General features: G+C 31.3%; 3 protein-coding genes and 1 long non-coding RNA gene across 4 annotated transcripts; 1 reads left to right on the forward strand and 3 right to left on the reverse strand.

Annotated features, from left to right (window-relative positions):
* Positions 1–957: 957 nt before the first annotated feature.
* LOC150027817 (uncharacterized) lies at positions 958–1,406 on the reverse strand. Its single transcript, XR_016520714.1, has 3 exons — positions 1,291–1,406; positions 1,122–1,191; positions 958–1,041 (listed from the first exon to the last, which is right to left on the reverse strand). It is a non-coding gene; the product is annotated as an uncharacterized LOC150027817 (long non-coding RNA).
* A 607-nt stretch (positions 1,407–2,013) lies between these two features.
* Positions 2,014–4,491, reverse strand: LOC150027818 (replication factor C subunit 4-like). The gene is made up of 4 exons (XM_090301920.1): positions 4,425–4,491; positions 2,419–2,476; positions 2,267–2,345; positions 2,014–2,184 (listed from the first exon to the last, which is right to left on the reverse strand). Exons 1-4 carry the CDS (start codon positions 4,468–4,470, stop codon positions 2,029–2,031), a joined length of 339 nt encoding a protein of 112 aa, XP_090158046.1. The 5' UTR covers positions 4,471–4,491; the 3' UTR covers positions 2,014–2,028.
* An 11,810-nt stretch (positions 4,492–16,301) lies between these two features.
* On the forward strand, positions 16,302–17,376 carry LOC150027819 (cyclin-A1-1-like). Its single transcript, XM_090301520.1, has 4 exons — positions 16,302–16,523; positions 16,604–16,740; positions 16,897–16,947; positions 17,326–17,376. The coding sequence occupies exons 1-4, from the start codon at positions 16,373–16,375 to the stop codon at positions 17,374–17,376; spliced, it is 390 nt and encodes a 129-aa protein (XP_090157646.1). The 5' UTR covers positions 16,302–16,372.
* A 475-nt stretch (positions 17,377–17,851) lies between these two features.
* Positions 17,852–24,172, reverse strand: LOC150027820 (replication factor C subunit 4-like). The gene is made up of 5 exons (XM_090301521.1): positions 24,161–24,172; positions 23,547–23,662; positions 23,378–23,447; positions 23,224–23,297; positions 17,852–18,021 (listed from the first exon to the last, which is right to left on the reverse strand). The coding sequence occupies exons 1-5, from the start codon at positions 24,170–24,172 to the stop codon at positions 17,877–17,879; spliced, it is 417 nt and encodes a 138-aa protein (XP_090157647.1). The 3' UTR covers positions 17,852–17,876.
* Positions 24,173–24,199: the final 27 nt, after the last annotated feature.

The raw sequence follows: 24,199 nt of genomic DNA on the forward strand, positions 1-24,199 counted from the left end.
TTGGGTACAAGTATACACATGTTCCTTGATGGGCATGGGGATGAGACAAAAAATTCATAATTGTTGGATATAAGGATGGGAATGGGGATGAATGTTTACTTCAAGGATGGGATGAGATAGTAAAACCCGCACTTGTCCCACCCCATTGCCATCCCTTTGGATACAAAATAAAAGTCCTTTTACAATGCACCCCATAAGGTTTAATTACCATTTGGTACCTACATTTGCAACAACTTTTCCTTTTAGTTGCTATAGTTTAAAACATTCTCTTCTGGTTCCTATAATTGCCATGTTTTTACCCTTTGGGTCATTGTTCTCTAAAGTCATACAACGACATTTCAGATTAATGTTGATTAAATGAACCACGTCTCATTCATTTCAAACAATGTTAGCCAACACTTGGCAAGGAGAACGAAAGGGTAAAGAGATGCAAATACAGGGACCAAAATTAGATGTTTTAGGTTATAAGGGCTAAAAGGGGAAATGTTGCAACAATAGGGACCAAAAGAATAATTAAAACTTCATTAGCATTACATGTCAAAATTGATGGAAATCATGGTCATGGTATCTTATGGACATATCTATTATAATTTTGTAGTTAAAATTATTTATTTAGGTGCTTTAAACCTTAGGCTTAGACTTGTTTGATTCCTTGATGTTGGTTGTTATTAATGTGTTCATCTCTCAAACTCTTTTTTTTGTCATTAATTATGAATTTATTCAATTTAGGAGTTCTTATCTTATTTTTCAGCATATATACGTGTGGTATAAAACTTATGCTATGCGTATCATAAAGCTTCAAAATAGCAATTGTCCTATAACTCGCTATAGCTTTTTTGGAGCCAACCACTCCATGGCACTATTTGGATTAATTACTTTCATCATGGTGACTATAATACTCATTAGCTCCTTAAAGATATGAGAATACCAAATTAAGAAGAACATATTAGCATGGAAGACAAGATACCTGCTCACATAGTTGCATATAAAAAAGAACCTTGTAACTTTAGAGTAAGTTTCCATCGTACGCCTCAGGGCATTCTGTACAGCAATTGAAGGTGGTGTGAAACCAGAACACTTTGAGACAGCAACGTTAGAAATGAAAAACATAACAAACATGCCTGAGCATCTTCTGTCATTGAATCAACCTCATCTAGAACAATAATCTTAAATGGTGGACAAGGATGACCCCTGCAATATCAAAACACCATAACAAAGAGGAAGTTATTCAAATCTTACAAGCAGAGAAAGGAGGGGGAAAGACTTTTAAGAGAATTAGATTTCCCATACTTCTTACGCTTGTTAGTACCAACAGCCACAACAGCAAAATCTTTTATCTTTGTACGAACAACATTAATCCCTCTATCATCACTTGCATTCAGCTCCAGCACCCTGGACTTATAGAGCTCAGGTCGGTAATATATAGTTGTTAGAAATTAAATTACATGTGTCATTGTGTCCATCAGCACAACAGATTAGCTTAAGGAAGAAAACGGAAGCATTTTTTACTACCAATGAATCCCAACTCATAAAACAAACAAAATTGACATTTTGATAAATTCAACCCTCAAAATGATCCTCTACTGCATAACATTAGGTCTTTCATTTCTAACAGTTGAACAAAAAATATTCCTAGTAAAATTATTACCGTAAGTTGCTATTAAAGTGATGCACAATTTGCATAGTCTTTGGATCTCTATGACTCAACATGTCAAGAATTCAAAGGTAGTTATATAAATTTTGTGAAAATATTTGAACTTAAGGTATTCCTTAAATTAGATTTGATTTCCTTTTTACTCGGTAAATGATTTCATGGTGAAACTGACTAACAAAGGTTTATTGAAATATTCTTAAGAGTGTAAAGCATATTTTAAGAGAAAGTTTTAACAGATAGTTCATATCACCTTGGTTTCCATTACATGTAGTCAATCTTGGATTCTTGATTAGATATTATTTAGCAGCTCTGTTTATTTTGATCTACAGAGCAACCAAAGCTAGTAGTTGTTAGAGCTGCTTAAGGTCTCTTGATCACAAGAAATTGGCATAACAGTTAGAAATAAACAAGCGCTCTTCTAATTGTGAAAATAAAACTAAAGAGGGATACCCAAAAAGCTGGTGGGCAATTGCAAGAGCAGTAGTTGTTTTTCCAGTGCCGGGAGGACCATAGAAGAGCATGTAGGGGCACTGCAATACAAGATTAGCTTGATTCATTGAGGAAGAGGAGGAGGAGGAAAGGGAAAAGTAGGTATTTGAAAAGGATAATTACACTTCCAGTTTCAAGGGTATTTGTTAGCACTCGAACAACTTCTTCTTGGTGGGCAACATCTTTCACTTTCCTTGGTCGGCTGGGTTACAACATTCAAAATTAGATTTGTACAAAATAAAATATAGAAATAATTGAAAGAGAACTTATGTTACTATTTCTCGACCCATTGCTGAGAGCTCTGCATGATTGAGGCCGTCTTATTTTCACACACTATTAAAAAGAAAAAAGAAAAAGTTTTAAAACAGCATATATCAAGGCAATAACATACCAACACAGTATCATATCAGGGATTGAAACATACAGATAGCTACTAGGAAGTTGCATATCATAATATAGAAAAATGAGGTATGTTAATGATAGATTGATAACAGTTACTATCTTCATTTGGTGTATTAGAACTTAAAACCAGACCCAGTTATGAGAAACCTGATGCGAAGCCTACCAATAGGAAACTTAAGTTGTTTGTAACATAAATGAAAGCAATAGAATATGGATACATAAGATAGTGCATAATAGAATGTGACTTCTATCACTTCTTAAAATATCTTATAATATTTTGAGTGTATCTGATGTACTTAGAGGAAAATCACACATGCAGCAAGTATAAACAGATGGAGTCTGACGTTTAAACTATTTAAAGAGAAACATGGTTAAAAGAGCAGTGTGAAAGATGGACTGAAGGAAAATATAGCCACAACAAAATTTCATAACCTTGCATTGCATATTCTGAAATAGATGTCCAAACAAACAAACACATCACTGAACATAAGAACTAAACAGAAACATATCAGTGACAGTGAACACCACACATCAACCACACAAAAAAAACTATGGGGTCAAAAAACAAAAAGGGAAGACCCTTGATTCAAGTATTCTTGCCACAGAACAAATGAAATTGCAGAGGGAAGCAAAACAAATCAGTCCAAAACCCTTCAGATTGAAAACAACCCCAGACACCAAACACTTGATATTTATATGTTGTTGTTCAAAATCCTTCCTTTTTCATACAGCCTAAATATGAAAATTCTGATACCCAAGTTGAGCGCAAATAAATAGTTCTAACAGAAAACATCTTTGTTATTTTTTAAGCCGATATTCATGTTTCTTTTTCCTTTGGGCTTGTAGCTAGCTAGCTTCAACTCGAATTCCATATCGGTAAGAGAGAGAAAACTTACCAATTATCATAAATATATCATGTACTAACAAATATATAAACAAGTTGCAACTATGTAAGCTTATAAAAGGCAAGCATTAGCATATTTCCTACAAAATCAAATTAGAGCCCTTTCGTAACTGTTGTGTGCTACTAAACATGTGCCAATGCACCAAACAGTTGTAAAGGCAAGCACTGCGACAATGGATGAAAAAGAAAAAACATACACTGATTAAAACATTCAAATAGGAAGATTACGAGAATGAGAGAAGAATAAAATACAGATTATATGACTGAAATGGAACACTTCAGAGGAAGGTCGATAGTAAGTATCACAATTGCGAGTCTGGAGAGGAAGGGTGAAATAATTTGGGATTATGATAGTAAATGGAGGAAAGAGTTTAGAGAGTGAGGGTTTTCTGTTCTTCTTTAGGGTTTAGGTCCCAATTATTTGTGTAAGGAGGGAACATGTTGCGAGAGTATTTTTCCCGCATGTAAAATTTCATCTAATAGAAAAAAATGGATTAAGACCCTTTTAAATTATAAATTAATAAGTTTCATTTTATTTTTAGTTCTTCAAATTTAATATAAACTTTTGAAATTATTTTAAAAAATTAAATATTTAAAATTTCTTGATTTCAGAAAGAGGGTTTCTTTTACACTCCTATATTTTTTCTCCAACCCTACATCTTCTAAAATATCCAAATTATTCTTAATAATTTTAAATGGTTATAAAATAGGATGTTCGGTCAAAGAAAAGAGTCTTCAGAAAAGGAAATCTGAAAAACAAAAACATCATTCTGAAATACTCTTTCTAGGATACATTTATTGATTTCCAAAATGGAAAAAATATTTAAAATGGTTAGCCCTTTTCAAAAACAGGTTAAGGACTACCTAGACTACCTTTTTTGGAATATATGCACCTTCTCATTTCATTCCAGATTTATCATTTACACAAATATTATGGATTATAAATTCCGAAAGCAACACAAAAATGAATTTTACCTTTCTTCTTCGACGAACAACGTTTCCAAAACCATCCACTAACCATCGCACAGAAAAGAAGCACACATGTTTGTTTATATTTACGGAGAACTCACGCACTAAAATCACCAAAATCGCCCATAATACTCATTGCGGCTTGCTCTGAGCAGTGACAACAAAGAAATGTTTGTTTAGGTTCTTAAAACCTCTTAGGGTTAATTTTGTCAATTCACATTTCTGATGGGATGGTGAGTACAGTAAAAAAATATTTTTAATAGTTCTTGACATTAATTAATAATAAATTATTTTATTTATGCACATTCCCATTTCATTCTACATTTATCATTTACACAAATATTATGGATTATAAATTTCGAAAGCAACACATAAATGAACCTTACCTTTCTTCTTTGACGAACAACGTTTCCAAAACCATCCACTAACCATAGCACAGAAAAGAAGCACACATGTTTGTTTATATTTACTGAGAACCCACGCACTAAAATCACAAAAATCGCCCAGAATACTCATTGCGGCCTTCTCTGAGCAGTGACAACGAAAATGACAGAGAAGAAATAAATGTTTGTTTAGGTTCTTAAAACCTCTTAGGGTTAATTTTGTCAATTCACATTTCTGATGGGATGGTGAGTACAGTAAAAAAATATATTTTTAATAATTCTTGACATTAATCAATAATAAATTATTTTAAAAATAAAAATCATATATTTTATATTAGAAGAATTAAAATATTTCTTTAAATATTAGGAACGAATATCACATTATCTTAAATTTTAGGAATTAAATACAATGAATTACTAAGTGAAATCTAATTGAACCGAAAAAATATTATAAAAAAAAAATCAAAGAAGAATAAAACCATAATCTAATACTTGATATAGTAAACTTCTTTTAAAAATTATGTAAAACTATATATCTTGTTTAGATAAGTAAAAGTAGATACTTGAATAACCTGGTGAGTGTACTACTAATTAAACTTTCAAACATGATTTAAGTGATTTAAGGCTAATGAAAGTTGTTCATAGTTAATTGGGGACAAGTTTTCACCTAACCAAATTAAGAAAATAATAATAATAAGTTTTTATCCGTGTACATGATAGTTGTAGCAGCAATATGCAATTCAAATTGGTAGACAACTCAAGTGTCAAAATGGTCAATATTTACTAGATTGAAACGAACCAAATAAAAGAGAGCACAACAACACCATTTTGAATGATATTTTTTGAATTTTCCTAAATTTACTCATACACACGTGAGTATATAAGTTAGTATTCTTCAAGTGTAAATGGTTTATGTGTAGCATCAAAAGATGAAGATAAAGATGTGATTTTTTTTTGTGTATTGTAAAAAATCATGAATACAAGGCCGACTTTGCAATTTAATTTTAGAGTTTTTTTTATTTGATCTCCGTTAATAATGATGAAGTCATGTAATAAAGACAAAATATCTATAATAAGATATGACGAGAATTTAGTATATAAAGTATTTTTTCAATAGTATCTATTGGATGTGGAATATACTATTTAACAGTGGTATATTAATTCTATCTTCTATTTAATATTAATTAATTTTTCAAAGTTTATATTATACTTATTAAATCATTTTTTATCACATCAACTTTAGTTATCACATATTTATGGTTAATTGAGATTTTTAAAAAAATAATATTATATATAGAATTAATATTCAATTTAATATAATAATTTAAAAAAAACAATGTTAATATTTTTTTTTAAAATATTCATTTACGTTCGTTCCACACTGTACAAATTAATGTTATTATGTATGTGACATCATCAATAATTATCATGTTTTATGAAGATGTAATAACCATTAAACTTTATTAAAAAAATAAATTAAATTTTTAAAAATAATTATATTAAATTAAATATTATCCTAAATATATTATTTTGATTGGTATGAATAATTACCACCTCTTCTTGAGAGACTCTTAGTCCCATTGTTTCGTAGTGATACTGTTTTTTTTTTAGTGATTGTGTAATTTACTTTCTCTTTTCTACTTCTGATCTCCTCTTTCTGACCTCCTCTTTGTTGACTCTTATTTGCTTATTTTTATTTTTTGTTGTCCTCTTATTTTACATGTGATTTCTCCATAAGTTATTATTAGCACCTTGTCGATGTCAAGAGTCAACAGTAGAAGAGAACAGTTTCTCATCTGTTTGGTGAAATGGATAAAAAACAAGAACAAGACCAGGAGAACTCAAACATGTATGACATTGATGTTACTATATTAGAATAGATGCATATTTGATAAAAACAGTTATTGATTAAATTTTAAAAACATTTGTATTTCTGTGATTGCTCACTACTTTCAAATCTTATAAAAATTACTACTAGAGGCTATATTTTTCAAATTTTAACAGTAGACAAATATGTCTAGTGTATGGTAACCAACTGTGCTATTTAGTTGCCTTATGCATTGCACGGACTATGGATTTCATGCCACCATATTTACAGCATCAATATAAAGATGCTCTTAAGCTAACATGGGGGATCATTTTTCACTTTCTCTTGTTTGTTAGGATGAAACTCCTCTTTTATCTTTTTCTTTCATAACTTATTGTAGGCTTTCCTTTTCATTGTTCCATTGGCATTTAGTTTTTTCTTCTTCTTGGGCTGTTTAGCTTTTACAAGAACAAGGAGAGAGATTCAAAGTCATATTTTGATGTTGAGAGAGTCAATGATGGGTCGAAATTGGTGCTTTTTGTGGACATTGAGAATAGAGAAAGAAGAATACTTGATAAGTTAAAAATTATAAAGAAGGAAAAGACTTCAAAATTCTTTAAATAAAGTTGAGGTTGACAAATTATGCAAGAAGGTACTTAGTTTCAGTTTCATAATTTATATGGACAATTTCAATATTAATTTATGAGTACTTATTTTTCTTACTAATTAATGCTTTTAATTAATTGAAATTGGACAGGTTGCAGTTTTGGAGACTGATGCTTCCACAGGTGGGATTATAGCAGAGGAGGCAGGGAAATCCTAAGAAGCAGCAACCAATGCAAAATTCTAACTCTGTTGTGGTGATCACAGAATGGGAAACTTTTGATTAAGGTAAACCAAAATGCTTCACACACATTACAAATGTATTAGTGAGACATCATGTGATAATGAATTGTTTTTCCTTTAAAGAAAAATGGTTAATCTCTCATTCTAAGACTGCAAATTACACTAAAGTGTAGTTCACATTATTTTCTTTGTACATCTACTTGCACCTTTCATATCTTGTGTTTTATATACGATGATTTGGAGTTCCTCTGGAATGCGTTGTGAAATTATACTTTTGTTCTTATTCTTTTTACCCTTTTCAATTTCTTCATTTGGAGTTGATTATGACTGAAACACTAATGTATTTTGGAGTTTATGTTATCTCATCATTTGAACTTCTCTAAATTGTGATTTTCTATCATTGTTTGTAGCGATATGTGAGTGTATGTTTGATCCATGAATTTCCAATTTAGTTCATTTGATCCATGAATTTATACTCGTACATATTGTTTTCACGTATATCAAGGATATTCTCTGGAGAATATCAATCAACATCTTATAAAATTTTATTAAACAAGTCATATTTGATATTAACATTTTTTTTTCATACAAGCAACTTACACTTCGATTTCATGAGTGCGGGGTGAGTTTAAGGTATTCAATAAGGTAATGCTTGCACTCACTTATACACTATGATCGCTATCAAATCACCTATAAATATATAGTCTTACACACGAGTTGACATGTCTCGGTCTGAGGAAGGTGTGCTGGAGATCCCACATTGACTAGAGATAAGGACATTTCATAGTATATAAGTGAGTGCAAACCTCACTTTATAAACCAATTTCATAAGGTTCAGTCAGACTTAAAGTCAACTTCTTAATATTGTATTAAAGCTTTATTGCGCTCTTTGTACAAACTTACCTATACCTTCACCCAGATGAGAACCCCACAACTCTGCTCGTCTCGCTGGTACTTTACTCCAACAATTTTCACTCGTGGAGTAGGTTAATGCTTACGATATTAAGTGCGAAGAACAAGATCAAGTTCATGGACAACACAACTCCTCAACCTGCGAAAATCGATTCCAGCATTTGGAACAATCTCATAACCAAATATAAATCATCAAGATCTAGAATCTTCATTTGTAGGTAAGAAGTTCATATTAAATAATTTAATTTCCAATAAATAGGATTCTTGACTATGGAACCACAAATCATGTATTTTGTACATTATCTATTTTTACTACTTATCACCGCATTAGTTCTATTCTCATAAAGTTACCTAATGACCATTATGTGTTTGGTAACCATTTTGGAATTGTTCATCTCAATCACATAATTTATCTTACTATTGTGCTGTGCTATATGTTATAGATTTTTCTTTTAACCTTGCTTCAATTTCAAAACTTACCTCCTCTCTTAAATGTAAACTCATATTTTCTTCTCATGAGTGTATATGATACATTTTCTTCTCATTTGAGAGCTAGTTGTTGGTTTGTACATTTTCAATAATTCTCATGAATATAATGTCTCTCCTATCTTCAATTGTGTTGCTCAAAACATTAGGCTTTGACATGATAGGATGGGACACCCCTCTAGTGAAAGTTTAAACTTTTAAAAACATATTATCCTAGCATTTACAGACTTATGTTTGTGATGCTTATCATCAAGCAAAACAAAAAGAAACTTCATTTTTTCTTTAAAAATTCGCATGTTGTTCATATTTTTTATTTGATACATATGGATATATGGGGCCATGTCCTGTTATTTTTATGAATGGTTTTAGATACTTCCTCACTGTTATCGATAATTTTCATTATACTTGGATTTTTTCCTATGCGTGATAAGTTTGAAATCAAAGATAATGTTATGAATTTCAGTTCTTATATTGAAAATCATTTTCAAACAAAGATTAAGACTAAATGTACTGATAATGATGTTGAATTTATGATGAAATATTTTTTTGCATCCAAAGGTATTGTTCACTAAACTACTTCTGTGGAAACACCAAAGAAGAATGGTATTGTTGAGACAAAGCATCAATATCTTTTAAATGTTACTAGAGCTCTTTTTTTCATTCTAAACTTATGTTAATTTTTGGACTTTTTCTATCTAGCATGCTACTTACTTAATAATTTGTATTCATATACCTATTCTTAGTAATACCACTCCGCATGAAAAACAATATGATAAAATTTGTGATCGTTATGTTTTGCGTGTGTTTGGATGTTTATGCTACTCTTGTTTAAACCACATACAAAAGGTTTTCTTTTCCTGAATTTGAAAAATCATAAAATTGAGATTTCTAAACATGTTGTTTTTTATGAAAATCAATTTCCGTACATTATCAAAACATTTTTAGACATGTGTTTTACCTATACATTCAAACATATAATTGAAAATTAAATTGATCAATATATTATGGCATAAAGTCGTCAATATTAAAAGATTATTTAATATGTTAATATATTGGTTGGAGGCGTCAAATTTGATATTTGTTCGTTTTGCTGTCAAATTAAGATGATTCCAACGTAGATATTTTTAACGCTAAAAAATGATAATATAATTGTGGTTAGATGATTCTAAATCATTTCCCAACGAATCCAATAATAAAATCAGTAAATCAATGTTCATAATCTATCTACAAGCAAAATAAGTTAGTAGTAACAATAAAAATAAAAAAGGGGTTGAGATTGTTTAATAAAAAAATATAAAAGAATGATTAAAATAGAAAATAAAAAGCGTTGGTTCCCAAGTTCTTTCACCAATAAATTCTTCATAGGTCATCTAAAGGTTATCATCCTTCAATTCTCACATATAGCTAAACCAGATTAAACATGTGTCAATCTAATTTAACTTGAAGTTCACCAGTAAAGCATCATGTGGCCAATAAATTAATTAGAACATTGCGAACTAACTATGAAATCAAAGTTTAAGATAAAGAAGACTCTTAATCATGCGTTCAAGTACAACCTCTCACAAAAACCAGATTTCTAAGAGATTAGAATATTTAAACAACTACTATAGAAAATTGGAAAAAAAATTATTAATCAAAATTTTAGAACTCAATGAGAAATTATAAAATAATCAATAAAAAATGTTTAGTCTTCCATGCGAAGGCAAAAAAGTTACAAAGAAGAAAAGAAACTAAGAGAAAACCATATGAAGCTCCTGACTTTGTCTTTATTAACAATTTCTCAATTTTCAACTTCTCATAATTCTTGAATTTTGTTTCCTTGTATTTTGCAAAATATTTGCTTCCAATTTTGTTGTTGAGATATTGTAGATTTTATTTTCTCATTCTTTTCCTCATATTTGTTTTCTATTTTGATTCAAATAATCAACTTTGACTTTTGCATATTTGACTCATTTGCAAAGATAAACACTTCCTTTAGACTAATCTAAAAAAACACAAAATTAATACAAAAATTAGTTAAGACCAAAGTAAACACAATTATATGAATAAGAATTAAAATAATGAATTTATTTATTATTATAATCTAATAGTATATAATTAGAACTATTCAGTATGAATAAATATATACTTAAAATTTGAGTTTTTGAAATTGGTCAATGTGTTAGTTGAAAAAATAATGATTAATTAAGTATAAATAAAAATTATTCTTATTGTTGGAACCACGGTCATAATCAAAACAATTATTCAATTTCTCCAATTTTGTTAAATTTAATTTATTATAATAAAATATATATTTGAGTGATATCCTTTTAATTTTTTCCATGTTGCATTCAATTAACATAAATAATGTGATTAATTAATTAAATGAACTAAAATTATAACATTATATTCAACTTTCTTAAATTCAAAATAAATAAAATCAAAAAATTACACCCAATTATAAGTAAACACAATTTTTTTTTAAACTTGAAAATTAAACAAAATTACAAACATTAAAAACAAATAAATCCTAAGTATTGAAAGCCGTACACCGAATAGTTAAATCTTTTAAAAAAAATATAAACTTGCTATTAAACACGATTTTTTAAAACATAAAAATATGCTAATAAGGACGAACTTAAAAAAAAACATGTTTTTAATTACGACTTTACAAAAGAAAAACAAATTATTTTCAAACCTCCCTCCATACCTTTTTCTTTTACATGTATATTAATTTTGAAAAGTCGATTTTTATTTTTTAAAACTTTTTTAAATAATCTTAATTGAAGTATAATCTCAGTTGCATTTCCGCACTCCAAAATTCTCTCTTTTAGTAGCAACACTTCTATTATTTTTCAACTATAACATTTGGTAGAATAATTTAATCATTTAAGCACATGTGAACAACTTAACAAGAATATTCGTTGTATTCTACCTTCCATAGTGTGAAGATATTTTTTTTTAGTTTTGTAGTCAATTTTTCATCTTAAATTTATTTTGTAATTTCTGAAAAAATAACTAAAAATATAGAAAAAATAAAATGATGCTTTTGCTCAAACTAATAATAGAAGTAAACATAATTTTTTTAAATATCTTTCTACTTTATTTGATACAGTTTTTTCATTATTTAAATGAGAAATAATTTAATCATTTTTTTTATGTTTTTATAAAAAGCTTTCATGTTAGGCATTACTATGTTACTTGACATCTCAACTAGGCTGACACCTTAAGTAAAAACAATCATTTGTCATCATATGAAAAAAGTATTATTAAAAAAAAGGAAGAAAATACAAAAATATGGGAGGACTAGACCAAAACCCATATGTTAACAAAAACGATACATAGGTAGACTATACCTATTAATAAAGAATTCTAATAACAGACTAGATGAAAACCTATTATACCAATGAAATGATTCTCTATGAATAAATCTTAAATTAGCCAACTTATTCGCACACGCATTCCCTTCACGAAAAATATGAGTAACCTTATGATGACTTTTTACGGCAAGTGCACCGCGTTTGTCAGAAGTAATAATTGTCCCTCAAGACGGATATCGATCCCACAAGGAACAATAAATTATCAAGTACAATATTCGCTAAATATAACAACATAACAATAAAAATAGTTTAGAAGTTATTGTGTTGGCACTGATCAATCAGAAAACAAACAAAGAATTAGTTGCTTCAATTGGAAAAATATGGATTAGGTTTCATCTCTCCCACTCTCATGTATTTTGATGTTAATATTGAGTTCTTTGATTGAAATTGATGCCCGTAGAAAATTCATTTATATCGATCTCTCGCATATAAAATTCTTAAGAATGTTTTCCTAAATATTGATCCCTCGCATATTTATAAAAACAAGTTAGAATCACACTCAGACGTTAATGACAAATAACATTTCAAGTTTATCCCTAGCATTCAAATATGCTTAAGTATTGATGTTTAGGTCCAAACCCTAAAAATACATCTCGGTCACGAAAAGTTAAAAAGTAAAACAACAATACCAATAATCAATCAGGAACTGAATATCAATATATAAGATATCACCACAATACATAAGAGTTTGAGCATATTACTCCCAATCCCAAAGGGTAGAATTAGCGACGCATACTTCTATCACCTTCCATTCTCCCAATTGGTTACAATTCACTCTATGGTGTTTTCCTCTCAATCTGGCACACTAGGGTTGAGCCTCTAGCCCTCTATTTATCATAGTTTTCTAGGGTTAGGTTGCTTCCTCTGTCGCGCTAATGAGCTAAATGATAAAACATAAAAGAGACTCAATCTTTCTTTGCATCTTTTTCCATTCTGGGACCTTCCGGCTTTATCTTTTTAGCTCAAATTATTCTCCTTTATTCTAAATCTCCAACCTTCCCTATAAATCTGCAATTAACACCAAATTTGGCAATAAAGTGCTTTTATTCAAATAAAGCTCATAAAAATGTAAAAAAGTATAAATTCATAAATTATGGATTATTTTATATGTAAATTAACAATAAATCCTCATAAGTGCCTATATTTTAATATGAAATATTACTGAAATTAGACACTTATCACCTTAAACCTGATTTTTCCACAGTAATTAAGACAAATATTCTATCGATTACGAAACATTCAAGGAACATTTGTCTTAGCAGTAAACGCAGCACAAACAAAGGCATAGTCACATTCCAGCCAGACATTAGTAAGACCTAACTTTTGAGCTTCCTCCAAAGCATATATAACTCCATAAAATTCAGCAACCAAAATAGTTTGAACATAAAAAAACGCAGAGAAAGCTCCAATAAACTACCCCATACTCCCACGGAAAATACTTCCACAAGCGGCAAGACATGGATAACCCTCATCTAATAAGAAGAGAACGTAGAACTTTACCAGTACGAGTGTTAATACCAAAAAACTTGAGCACATTGAAATTGAACATATCATTCCTCATCGAAGCTTTAGATGAATTACCCACTAGACAAGTTAAATCTTTAATAACCAAAATAGTCATAGAAACCTCAATCTTATCCTGAAAATGAGCATAATTCATCATGCGTCATATCATCCAAATAGAAAAAGTTATCACAGCTAACTTAACCAATTTAACCAGCAGACTACCATCACTCTTAATAAAAGAAAGAAAATCATCCTTATTAGATAAATCATAAGTAGGGAAAATGTGTCGAACTCAACTCCAAATACGCAAAACATTAACACATTCAAAAAATAAATGTTAAATAGATTCCTCATGTTTTTCACATAGCGTACACATAGAACAAATATGCAGACCTTTATTTGAATATGCTGATATGTAGGAAGTCACCCATGAAAAACTTTTCAAAGGACAAGAGTTTTGGAAGGCGAAATATATGAAGACCAAATAAATTTAATAACACAAATTAACTTAAATAATTTAATACTTTTATTTTAAAAAAAATAGTATTTTTTTAAAAATTAAAATAGAAAGAAATGAACTTAAAAGTCATATCGTATTAACTTCATTTTTAATAGGAAACTTTATGAGATATATGAGTTTTTAATATATTTTTATTAAAAAAAATTAATATAGATTAAACCTTTTGTTAATTTTAGTCTGTAATTGAATTTAAGAATATTGTTGAAATTAAAAAATATATCAATATAGAAAAAGAATTTATCTATAAAAATATAAAAATATAAAAAAATAACAAAGATTTACTTCATAATACCACTTTAGAATGAGAAAGTCAATAATTTAAAAATTAAAATCATACTTTTTTTGAAACACAATTTTTTCATTTTGAAATCATTTTTTTAAGTATATCATATTTATATCTATATTTTTTTAAAATATATCTTTCAATAAAGTTAAACTAGAATGATACCATTTTCATAAATTTAACATAAATGTGTAACTTAATTTACACAATTTATATATAAATCATAAATGACAGAGTATTTAATACACCAAGAAGAAGATAATAAACACAAACATTATTAAAAATAAAAAATTATCTCTCTGTGATCCAAAATTTAAATTAATTAATAAATATTTTTAATAGTAAATTTAATTTTGAAATAGATAAAAATATTATTAAAAAGAACAAATTCAATAAATATTGATATGTATTATCAGGAACTCCGAAATAATTTGTCTTATAAAATTCACTGAAATAATCTGTCTTATAAAATTTACCTTTTTATTTTATAAAAATATTTTGATATTATTTGTCATACGTAATTTTTGTATTGACAATTGTCTGAAAATGACTCAAACATACATCCTGCAGTTAAACTTTATTTATATAAAGTCATTAATATATAAAGTCATTTTATATAAACGCTCTTAGAAAATCATCATATATTTTATATGGTGGTCCTAAGATTGGTGGATTCAGATGCAAAACCAACAATGGGTTTCATATATGAAGAGATGGATCGTGCAAAGGAGAAGATTAAGAACAATTTTAATCATATTAAGAAAAGGTAAAAAATTTATAGCTTTTCTCTTTAAAAATTTAATTACTCCTTCTTCTTCTATTACTTATATGATAGTTAGTATTGATTACTATTGAATGAATGTATGTAGCTATGAAGAGGTTTGGAAAATAATTGATGCAAGATGGGATAATCAACTTCATAGGCCTCTGCATGCAGCTGCATACTATCTCAATCCTCAATTCCATTATGAACCTGAGTTTAGATCTGATGATCCTGAGGTGAAAGAAGACTTGTATACATCCATGAGAAGATTGGTTAAGGATGCTGCTGAAAGAAGGATAATTAATGTGCAACTTGTTGAGTATCATTTTGGTAGAGGAGCCTTTGCAATGGATGACGCAAAGGAAAGTAGAAAAACAATACTTCCTGGAGAATGGTGGGAGATGTTTGGGTATAGAACTCCAGAGTTGAAGAGGTTTGCTATCCGAATTCTAAGCTTGACTTGTAGCTCTTCTGGATGTGAGCGAAATTGGAGCTCATTTGAAATGGTAATTGAAGTTATTTATAATTTCTTTATTTAGTTTTATATGGTTAGTTACTAAATTTCCTATTTAATATAGGTTCATACAAAGAGAAGAAACCATTTGCATCCACCACTGCTTCCTCCTCTACCTCCTCCTCTAGAAACCGTTTGCATCCACCACCGCTTCCTCCTCTACCTCCTCCTCTTTAGTCGCTCCTACAAACGTGCCAAAGAAGCGTCCACCTCTCTCTAACCTCACCAACACCGTCGCTCACCGCAACTCTTCCTCTTCGGTACTAATTCCTCTTTTAACTAATTCCGCAAACTTAACACACATCGCAAACAGCTTCATTAACTATTGCTTCTTGCGAATTTCGCATTGCTAGGTTTCGTGCGCAGCTAAACTCGCGAAGACGAAGAAAGAGCCTGTTCCGCTCTGCTCAGGCAATAAAAGGCTTGCGTTGGCGAATGTCAAACCTATTAATGCAGTTGTTTTCCCCAAGGCTAATTCTCTCCCTGCGAGGAATCAAGCTCCTCCTCCTCCACTCGTTGTCACTGTTACTGTTCCTCCTCCGGTGCTGGATGCTTCACCTAGTACATCTGATGCAATGTCGGTTTCTATGGATGAGTCGATGTCTTCTTGTGACTCCTTCAAGAGTCCTGACATTGAATATGTGGACAATAGTGATATTGCGGCTGTTGATTCAATTGAGAGGAAGACGTTCAGCAATCTCAATATCTCTGATTCTGCCGAATCAGGTTTCATTCTGGTCACTTCTACTGAATATAAAATTATCTGCTCATGTTTTTACATTAGATATTGATTGAAGTCTTTGCAGGCAACATTTGTAGTAGAGACATACTTGTTGAGTTGGAAAAAGGGGATAAGTTTGTCAATGTTGATAACAATTACGCGGATCCTCAGCTCTGCGCATCCTTTGCTTGTGATATCTACAAGCACCTTCGTGCGTCTGAGGTATAGTTAAGCTACATTTGAAAAATATATGCAGTGATCTCTGTTATTTTTGTTTTTATGATCAGAGTAAGCAAAGAAAATGTGGCTATTAGAATAATTGCTGTTTATTTTAGAATGTCGTATTGGTCTAATATTTTCTAGTTTTTGAAATATTAGGCAAAGAAAAGGCGAAATATGTTTCTTAAGTTCGAAATGACAGCCCCAACGGTAAAATGTTTCTTAAGGTACTGTAGTTCATAATGGATTAGTATGAGATTGATCGTTTGAAATTATTTCAAGCCGTTCTGATATAAAACTATTTTCTTTCTCGGTATAATTTACAGAAGATTTGTACGTGCAGCCCAAGGAGTTTTTCTCGGTATAACAGTTTTTCTTGTAACAATTATTCCCTAAGAAACAGCACAGACTTAACGCACTTGGAATGTTACTCATTAGTCTGGTGGAGTCAAGCAGAATATGTTAAAAGCATCACATTCAAAGATTACATTATTTGATGTGAAGAGGTTAAGTTAAATTACACATGAAAACTATAAGAAAATAGAAATCATATAACTTAATTGTTTGAAAATTGAGTGTGTTGATCAGGAAATGCCGCTCACCTGCAAGTATGTGATTGCCCGACAAAGATCTCCTTGAGAAAAAGAACTAAGGGTTGAAATAGCCTATGGAAGCAAAGGCATGAAAAATAATCCATTATGATGTAACAAAACCTCTATAGATAAAAGACTGAACATTAAGAATGATACTACATTGTGTGAGAACTAACATGCTTGGTTGGAGAGAAATAGAGGAGAGGGGAGTTGAAGAGGGATTTTAATAAAACTTTTTTGTTTGATTCAAATTCTAAGAGGGAGTGGATTGGGAATGGAGGGGAGCCAAATCCCTCATTCAATTTTTGCTCCCCTCCAATATTGGGGAGATTTGGAGGGGAAGATAAGTCATTTAAAACATTTTAAATGTATTGACAAAAATAATCCTATTTACACTTGGGAACCCAAAATAACAAGGAAATGAATTGTGAACCAAACAAGAAACAAGTTGCTTATCCTCTTTATTGATATCCCTCCCCTCCCTTCCTCTTAACTAAACAGAGTATCTAAAAATCCCTCCTCTTCTTTCCCTTCCCCTCCACTGAACTAAACAGCCCATAAGGTTCTCACCTCAGCATCAAGACAGAGTTCCTCTTCTTTGCATATGTACAAAATCCGGCTGCTCATGATTTCTTCTGACAATGGCTTGAACCTGAATTTTGCACATCTTGAAGCAAGTGGTTCTATAATCCTATGGAAAAAAAATGACAACATATAATGTATGAAGTCAATGTGTTCTATCCTTGGAAACCATTAACAAGAACAAAAGGATGAGTTTGTAATTGAAACCCGAAATGTTTCCCAAGAATTTGGTAGAGTATTCAGCAGCCATAATCCCAAAACTTTGTCATCAAACTTGATGCCCATTTCTGACAATTGATCTCGGAGCCCCTGAAAATCATTTAAGTGATCTGAAATAGAAGTGCTCTCCTTGTACCTCAAATTCATCAAGGAATTCAACAAGTATAATTTATTGTTCCCTGTACTAGAGGCATACGAAGTCTCAATCTTCTTCCATAAGGATTTTGCATCTTCCTCATTAGCAATGTGATTATAAACATTGTCTTCAACATGCTGACGAATAAAACCACAAACGTGCTGATGCTCAAACTTCCAATCCTCATCAGTCTTGTCTTTTGGCTTTTCAGTAGCAAATACAGGAAGGGGCAATTTCTTCACAAATAACAGATCCTTCATTTTTCACTTCCACAAGTTATAAGTAGTGTCGTTCAAACAAACCATCTTATTTGTTTTTGCCTCCATCATTCAAGCAGTCTAATAGCTCCAACCAAAGAGCTCTGATACCACTCTGATGGGAAATTCAATACAATAACAATAATATCTCAACAAGAGCAATACGCAACGGATAACAATTTCCCCAACTTGCAAGAATCTGTGAGCAGCAATAGCAAATAATGGCAGCAACACTTAACACACTTCAAGAAGACACAAGAATTTTAACGTGGAAAACCTTCTCAATGTGAGAAGTAAAAACCACGGGCACAAACCAGTCAATCAAGGTTCCACTATGATAAAAAATTATGGTTACAAGAGACTCAAATCACAGCACAATTTGTGCTCAATGACCAGCCAAATACCAATACAACAGAGATGAAAACAGAGAACAAGGAACCTGAAAAATTCACAAACTGTAGTTACCGTACACGGCATATATGTCACTTTTCCAGTGACTTTTGAACAATCTGAACGGTCAAACTGCAGAACCACGAGGTATGAACCTGTTGACAATAGTTCAGCCCGATCCAACGGTGGACGAAACGGCAGCAGCAATCTGAAAATTCCCGTTCTCAAAAGAAACGCTAAAAAACGCTGCTGCAGTGTGAGATGAATTTCTCTCTGCTCAAACACCTTCTGCAAGATCCGAACGGTCAGATTGAAGTTACCAGTATGAACCTGCTGACAAAATTTCAGCCCGATCCAACGGTGAACAAAGAGTCGATGGTGGCCGGAAGTTGCTGAGCGAAGCTTTCTCTCTCTTTAATCTTTTCTCTCTCTTTTTCTCTCACTTTTTCTCTCTCTTCTCTATGTGCTACTGGCTCTGCCCCTGTTTGAAAAACTCTAAAGGTTAATGTTGGAATGGGCCTCCACATAGGAAGTGAGCCCAAACCCAACAGCTCGTACAATCAAACAAATATTATTTATAACGCAGGCTCTCCTATCTTATCAGCAGGGAACTTTTGACCTCATCACCGCATCAACTTTCCATTGATGTTAATCGTTGATTCAGTACTAGATATAAATAAAAATGGAAAACATGTCCTAAAAATAAGACAACATGCAACTGTAAAACAATATTTTTAAGAAAAATAACAGTTTTTCTTGTAACATTTATTCCCTAAGAAACAGCACAGAATTAACATACTTGGAATGTTACTCATTAGTCTGGTGGAGTCAAGCAGAATATGTTAAAAGCATCACATTGAAAGATTACATTATTTGATGTGAAGAGGTTGAGTTAAATTACACATGAAAACTATAAGAAAATAGAAATCATATAACTTAATTGTTTGAAAATTGAATGTGTTGACCAGGAAATGCCGCTCACCTGCAAGTATGTGATTGCCCGGCGAAGATCTCCATGAGAAATAGAACTAAGGGTTGAAAGAGCCTATGGAAGCAAAGGCATGAAAAATAATCCATTATGATGTAACAAAACCTCTAAAGATAAAAGACTGACCATTAAGAATGATACTACATTGTGTGAGAACTAACATGCTTGGTTGGAGAGAAATAGAGGAGAGGGGAGTTGGATTGGGAATGGAGGGGAGCCAAATCCCTCATTCAATTTTTGCTCCCCTCCAATATTGGGGGGATTTGGAGGGGAAGATAAGTCATTTAAAACATTTTAAATGTATTGGCAAAAATAATCCTATTTACACTTGGGAACCCAAAATAACAAGGAAATGAAGGTAAATTAATTTTTAAAAAGTCTCCCCTCCCCTTGTGAACCAAACAAGAAACAAGTTGCATATCCTCTCCATTTATATCCCTCCCCTCCCTTCCTCTTAACTAAACAGAGTATCTAATCAAAATCCCTCATCTTCCTTCCCTTCCCCTCCACTGAACTAAACAGCCCATAAGGTTCTCACCTCAGCATCAAGACAGAGTTCCTCTTCTTTGCATATGTACAAAATCCGGCTGCTCATGATTTCTTCTGACAATGGCTTGAACCTGAATTTTGCACATCTTGAAGCAAGTGGTTCTATAATCATATGGAAAAAAAAATGACAACCATATAATGTATGAAGTCAATGTGTTCTATCCTTGGAAACCATTAACAAGAACAAAAGGAAAAGGACTGTATCAATATATCACATTAACATGGCGTTTGATACCAAAGCAACTTTTCATACATGGGAATCATGATTCCTGATCAATATGAATCTTGAGAATTATGATTCACACAAATGATAAGTTTTATTTGGTTGATCAAATATATTACCAGAAATACTTATACAAGTTTTCTATAATTCAAAGAATAATGTCATTTTTACAAAATTCTTACCACATTAAGTGATTTAATAACAATAACATGATATTCTTTTTTCCATTAAGACTTTCCTTTTAACTAAAGAATGTTAGATTTTCTTCTCCGTAAATGTCCATTCAAAGGAAATGGTGCTGCCTGAAAAATTAATTTTTAAAAGGTTATATAAACTTCCAATCCTTGGACATAGGGATGGAAAATGAACCCATATGTGCGGGCATTATTCAAACCTATCCCGATTTTGACAAGAAATCCTCGCATTAACTACAGTACGGGTATGGATAATACCCAATTTATTAAATTGGGGATGAGAATGGATATGTACATATCTACCCCGTTTTTTTTTTCATACATTTCCCAGTACTCATCCATGTCCTCATACTCATCCCCATTTTAAATTACTAAAACACTTTTAATTTATTAGGTAATTTAAAAAACTTATATTAAGTTTTCTTTGGTCCTTAGTTTTGTAACTTATTTCTAGGTCTTACATTTGGTCATTTTTACTCTTTTATATAATTATTTGACCTTTATTCAATTGTTATTTAATACTCTAATTTGATATTTATACAATTATAATTTTTTTTCTTGATATTTGACATTAGAGAAAATAAAATTCATATCCTATTAATATTTAATACTTGATAATATCATGTTTCTTTAATGTGATTTTTATTTTTTATAAAAAAAATATTTAATTAAAATGTGTGTTAGAGATCTCACATCAACTAAAGATTAGAGCATTTCTTAACATGGTATCCAAATCATTTCGAATCTATCCTAGCGAGAGTTTCCTATGCCTATCGTGTCACCCGCTATCGAGCTGCTATCAGACCATCCATAAATATAAATATATAGTCTCACGCACGAGTTGATAGTTTCAACGTGAGGAGGGTGTGTTGGATATCTCATGTCGACTAGACATTAGAGGTTTTCTTAATAATGTGAAACAATGTTATTCAAAACCAATTATGGTGGAAACTGACAGAGGAATTTCTAATCAATGCCACAACATGGCAATGACAATGCGAGTTTGTCATGGCAGCCACTTTTTGCATCATGAGATACTAGCAGTGAACAAAGATACCATAAAAGACAGAGAGAAGAAGGCTTGCAACGGCAACACAAGATCTAATGAGGTTGTGTGGTTGTTGCACGAGGTTTGATGAGGCTGTGGTGACAGTGGAAAATCAAGAAATTACATGAGATGAGGTGTGGAGTGGCTAAGTTGGAAATGTTTTGTTGCTATTTTAAGTTTGAAATTTGTGGTGTATTTATATATTGAATTTCTTTTGACGCAATGCTTCTGCCATAACCCGTTATGGTTTTTGTTATAACTTCATAAAGGATTGATATTTTCCATTATCAAATCAAATATTGATAACACTGATGTGAAATAGCAAAGGGGCAAGTATGGGTTGGGTACAAGTATACACATGTTCCTTGATGGGCATGGGGATGAGACAAAAAATTCATAATTGTTGGATATAAGGATGGGAATGGGGATGAATGTTTACTTCAAGGATGGGATGAGATAGTAAAACCCGCACTTGTCCCACCCCATTGCCATCCCTTTGGATACAAAATAAAAGTCCTTTTACAATGCACCCCATAAGGTTTAATTACCATTTGGTACCTACAATTGCAACAACTTTCCCTTTTAGTTGCTATAGTTTAAAACATTCTCTTCTGGTTCCTATAATTGCCATGTTTTTACCCTTTGGGTCATTGTTCTCTAAAGTCATACAACGACATTTCAGATTAATGTTGATTAAATGAACCACGTCTCATTCATTTCAAACAATGTTAGCCAACACTTGGCAAGGAGAACGAAAGGGTAAAGAGATGCAAATACAGGGACCAAAATTAGATGTTTTAGGTTATAAGGGCTAAAAGGGGAAATGTTGCAACAATAGGGACCAAAAGAATAATTAAAACTTCATTAGCATTACATGTCAAAATTGATGGAAATCATGGTCATGGTATCTTATGGACATATCTATTATAATTTTGTAGTTAAAATTATTTATTTAGGTGCTTTAAACCTTAGGCTTAGACTTGTTTGATTCCTTGATGTTGGTTGTTATTAATGTGTTCATCTCTCAAACTCTTTTTTTTGTCATTAATTATGAATTTATTCAATTTAGGAGTTCTTATCTTATTTTTCAGCATATATACGTGTGGTATAAAACTTATGCTATGCGTATCATAAAGCTTCAAAATAGCAATTGTCCTATAACTCACTATAGCTTTTTTGGAGCCAACCACTCCATGGCACTATTTGGATTAATTACTTTCATCATGGTGACTATAATACTCATTAGCTCCTTAAAGATATGAGAATACCAAATTAAGAAGAACATATTAGCATGAAAGACAAGATACCTGCTCACATAGTTGCATATAAAAAAGAACCTTGTAACTTTAGAGTAAGTTTCCATCGTACGCCTCAGGGCATTCTGTACAGCAATTGAAGGTGGTGTGAAACCAGAACACTTTGAGACAGCAACGTTAGAAATGAAAAACATAACAAACATGCCTGAGCATCTTCTGTCATTGAATCAGCCTCATCTAGAACAATAATCTTAAATGGTGGACAAGGATGACCCCTGCAATATCAAAACACCATAACAAAGAGGAAGTTATTCAAATCTTACAAGCAGAGAAAGGAGGGGGAAAGACTTTTAAGAGAATTAGATTTCCCATACTTCTTACGCTTGTTAGTACCAACAGCCACAACAGCAAAATCTTTTATCTTTGTACGAACAACATTAATCCCTCTATCATCACTTGCATTCAGCTCCAGCACCCTGGACTTATAGAGCTCAGGTCGGTAATATATAGTTGTTAGAAATTAAATTACATGTGTCATTGTGTCCATCAGCACAACAGATTAGCTTAAGGAAGAAAACGGAAGCATTTTTTACTACCAATGAATCCCAACTCATAAAACAAACAAAATTGACATTTTGATAAATTCAACCCTCAAAATGATCCTCTACTGCATAACATTAGGTCTTTCATTTCTAACAGTTGAACAAAAAATATTCCTAGTAAAATTATTACCGTAAGTTGCTATTAAAGTGATGCACAATTTGCATAGTCTTTGGATCTCTATGACTCAACATGTCAAGAATTCAAAGGTAGTTATATAAATTTTGTGAAAATATTTGAACTTAAGGTATTCCTTAAATTAGATTTGATTTCCTTTTTACTCGGTAAATGATTTCATGGTGAAACTGACTAACAAAGGTTTATTGAAATATTCTTAAGAGTGTAAAGCATATTTTAAGAGAAAGTTTTAACAGATAGTTCATATCACCTTGGTTTCCATTACATGTAGTCAATCTTGGATTCTTGA

Source organism: Phaseolus vulgaris, chromosome 4, assembly GCF_051622355.1.
Source record: "Phaseolus vulgaris cultivar YP4 chromosome 4, ASM5162235v1, whole genome shotgun sequence".
In the NCBI taxonomy this organism is placed as follows: Eukaryota; Viridiplantae; Streptophyta; class Magnoliopsida; order Fabales; family Fabaceae; genus Phaseolus; species Phaseolus vulgaris.

Bases quoted from the DNA above. Each gene is read 5' to 3' on its own strand.
- LOC150027818 (XM_090301920.1), bottom strand. From the start codon at position 4,470: ATGGTTAGTGGATGGTTTTGGAAACGTTGTTCGTCGAAGAAGAAAG. The intron at 2,346-2,418 runs GTAACATAAGTT...GTTGTAACCCAG, and splicing joins CAGCAATGGGTCGAGAAATA to CCGACCAAGGAAAGTGAAAG. The intron at 2,185-2,266 runs GTAATTATCCTT...CTTGTATTGCAG, and splicing joins ATACCCTTGAAACTGGAAGT to TGCCCCTACATGCTCTTCTA.
- LOC150027819 (XM_090301520.1), top strand. From the start codon at position 16,373: ATGTCGGTTTCTATGGATGAGTCGATGTCTTCTTGTGACTCCTTCAAG. The intron at 16,524-16,603 runs GTTTCATTCTGG...AAGTCTTTGCAG, and splicing joins CTCTGATTCTGCCGAATCAG to GCAACATTTGTAGTAGAGAC. The intron at 16,741-16,896 runs GTATAGTTAAGC...TTGAAATATTAG, and splicing joins AGCACCTTCGTGCGTCTGAG to GCAAAGAAAAGGCGAAATAT.
- LOC150027820 (XM_090301521.1), bottom strand. The intron at 23,448-23,546 runs GTATGGGAAATC...TTGATATTGCAG, and splicing joins GGTACTAACAAGCGTAAGAA to GGGTCATCCTTGTCCACCAT. The intron at 23,298-23,377 runs GCATGTTTGTTA...ATTGCTGTACAG, and splicing joins CAATGACAGAAGATGCTCAG to AATGCCCTGAGGCGTACGAT.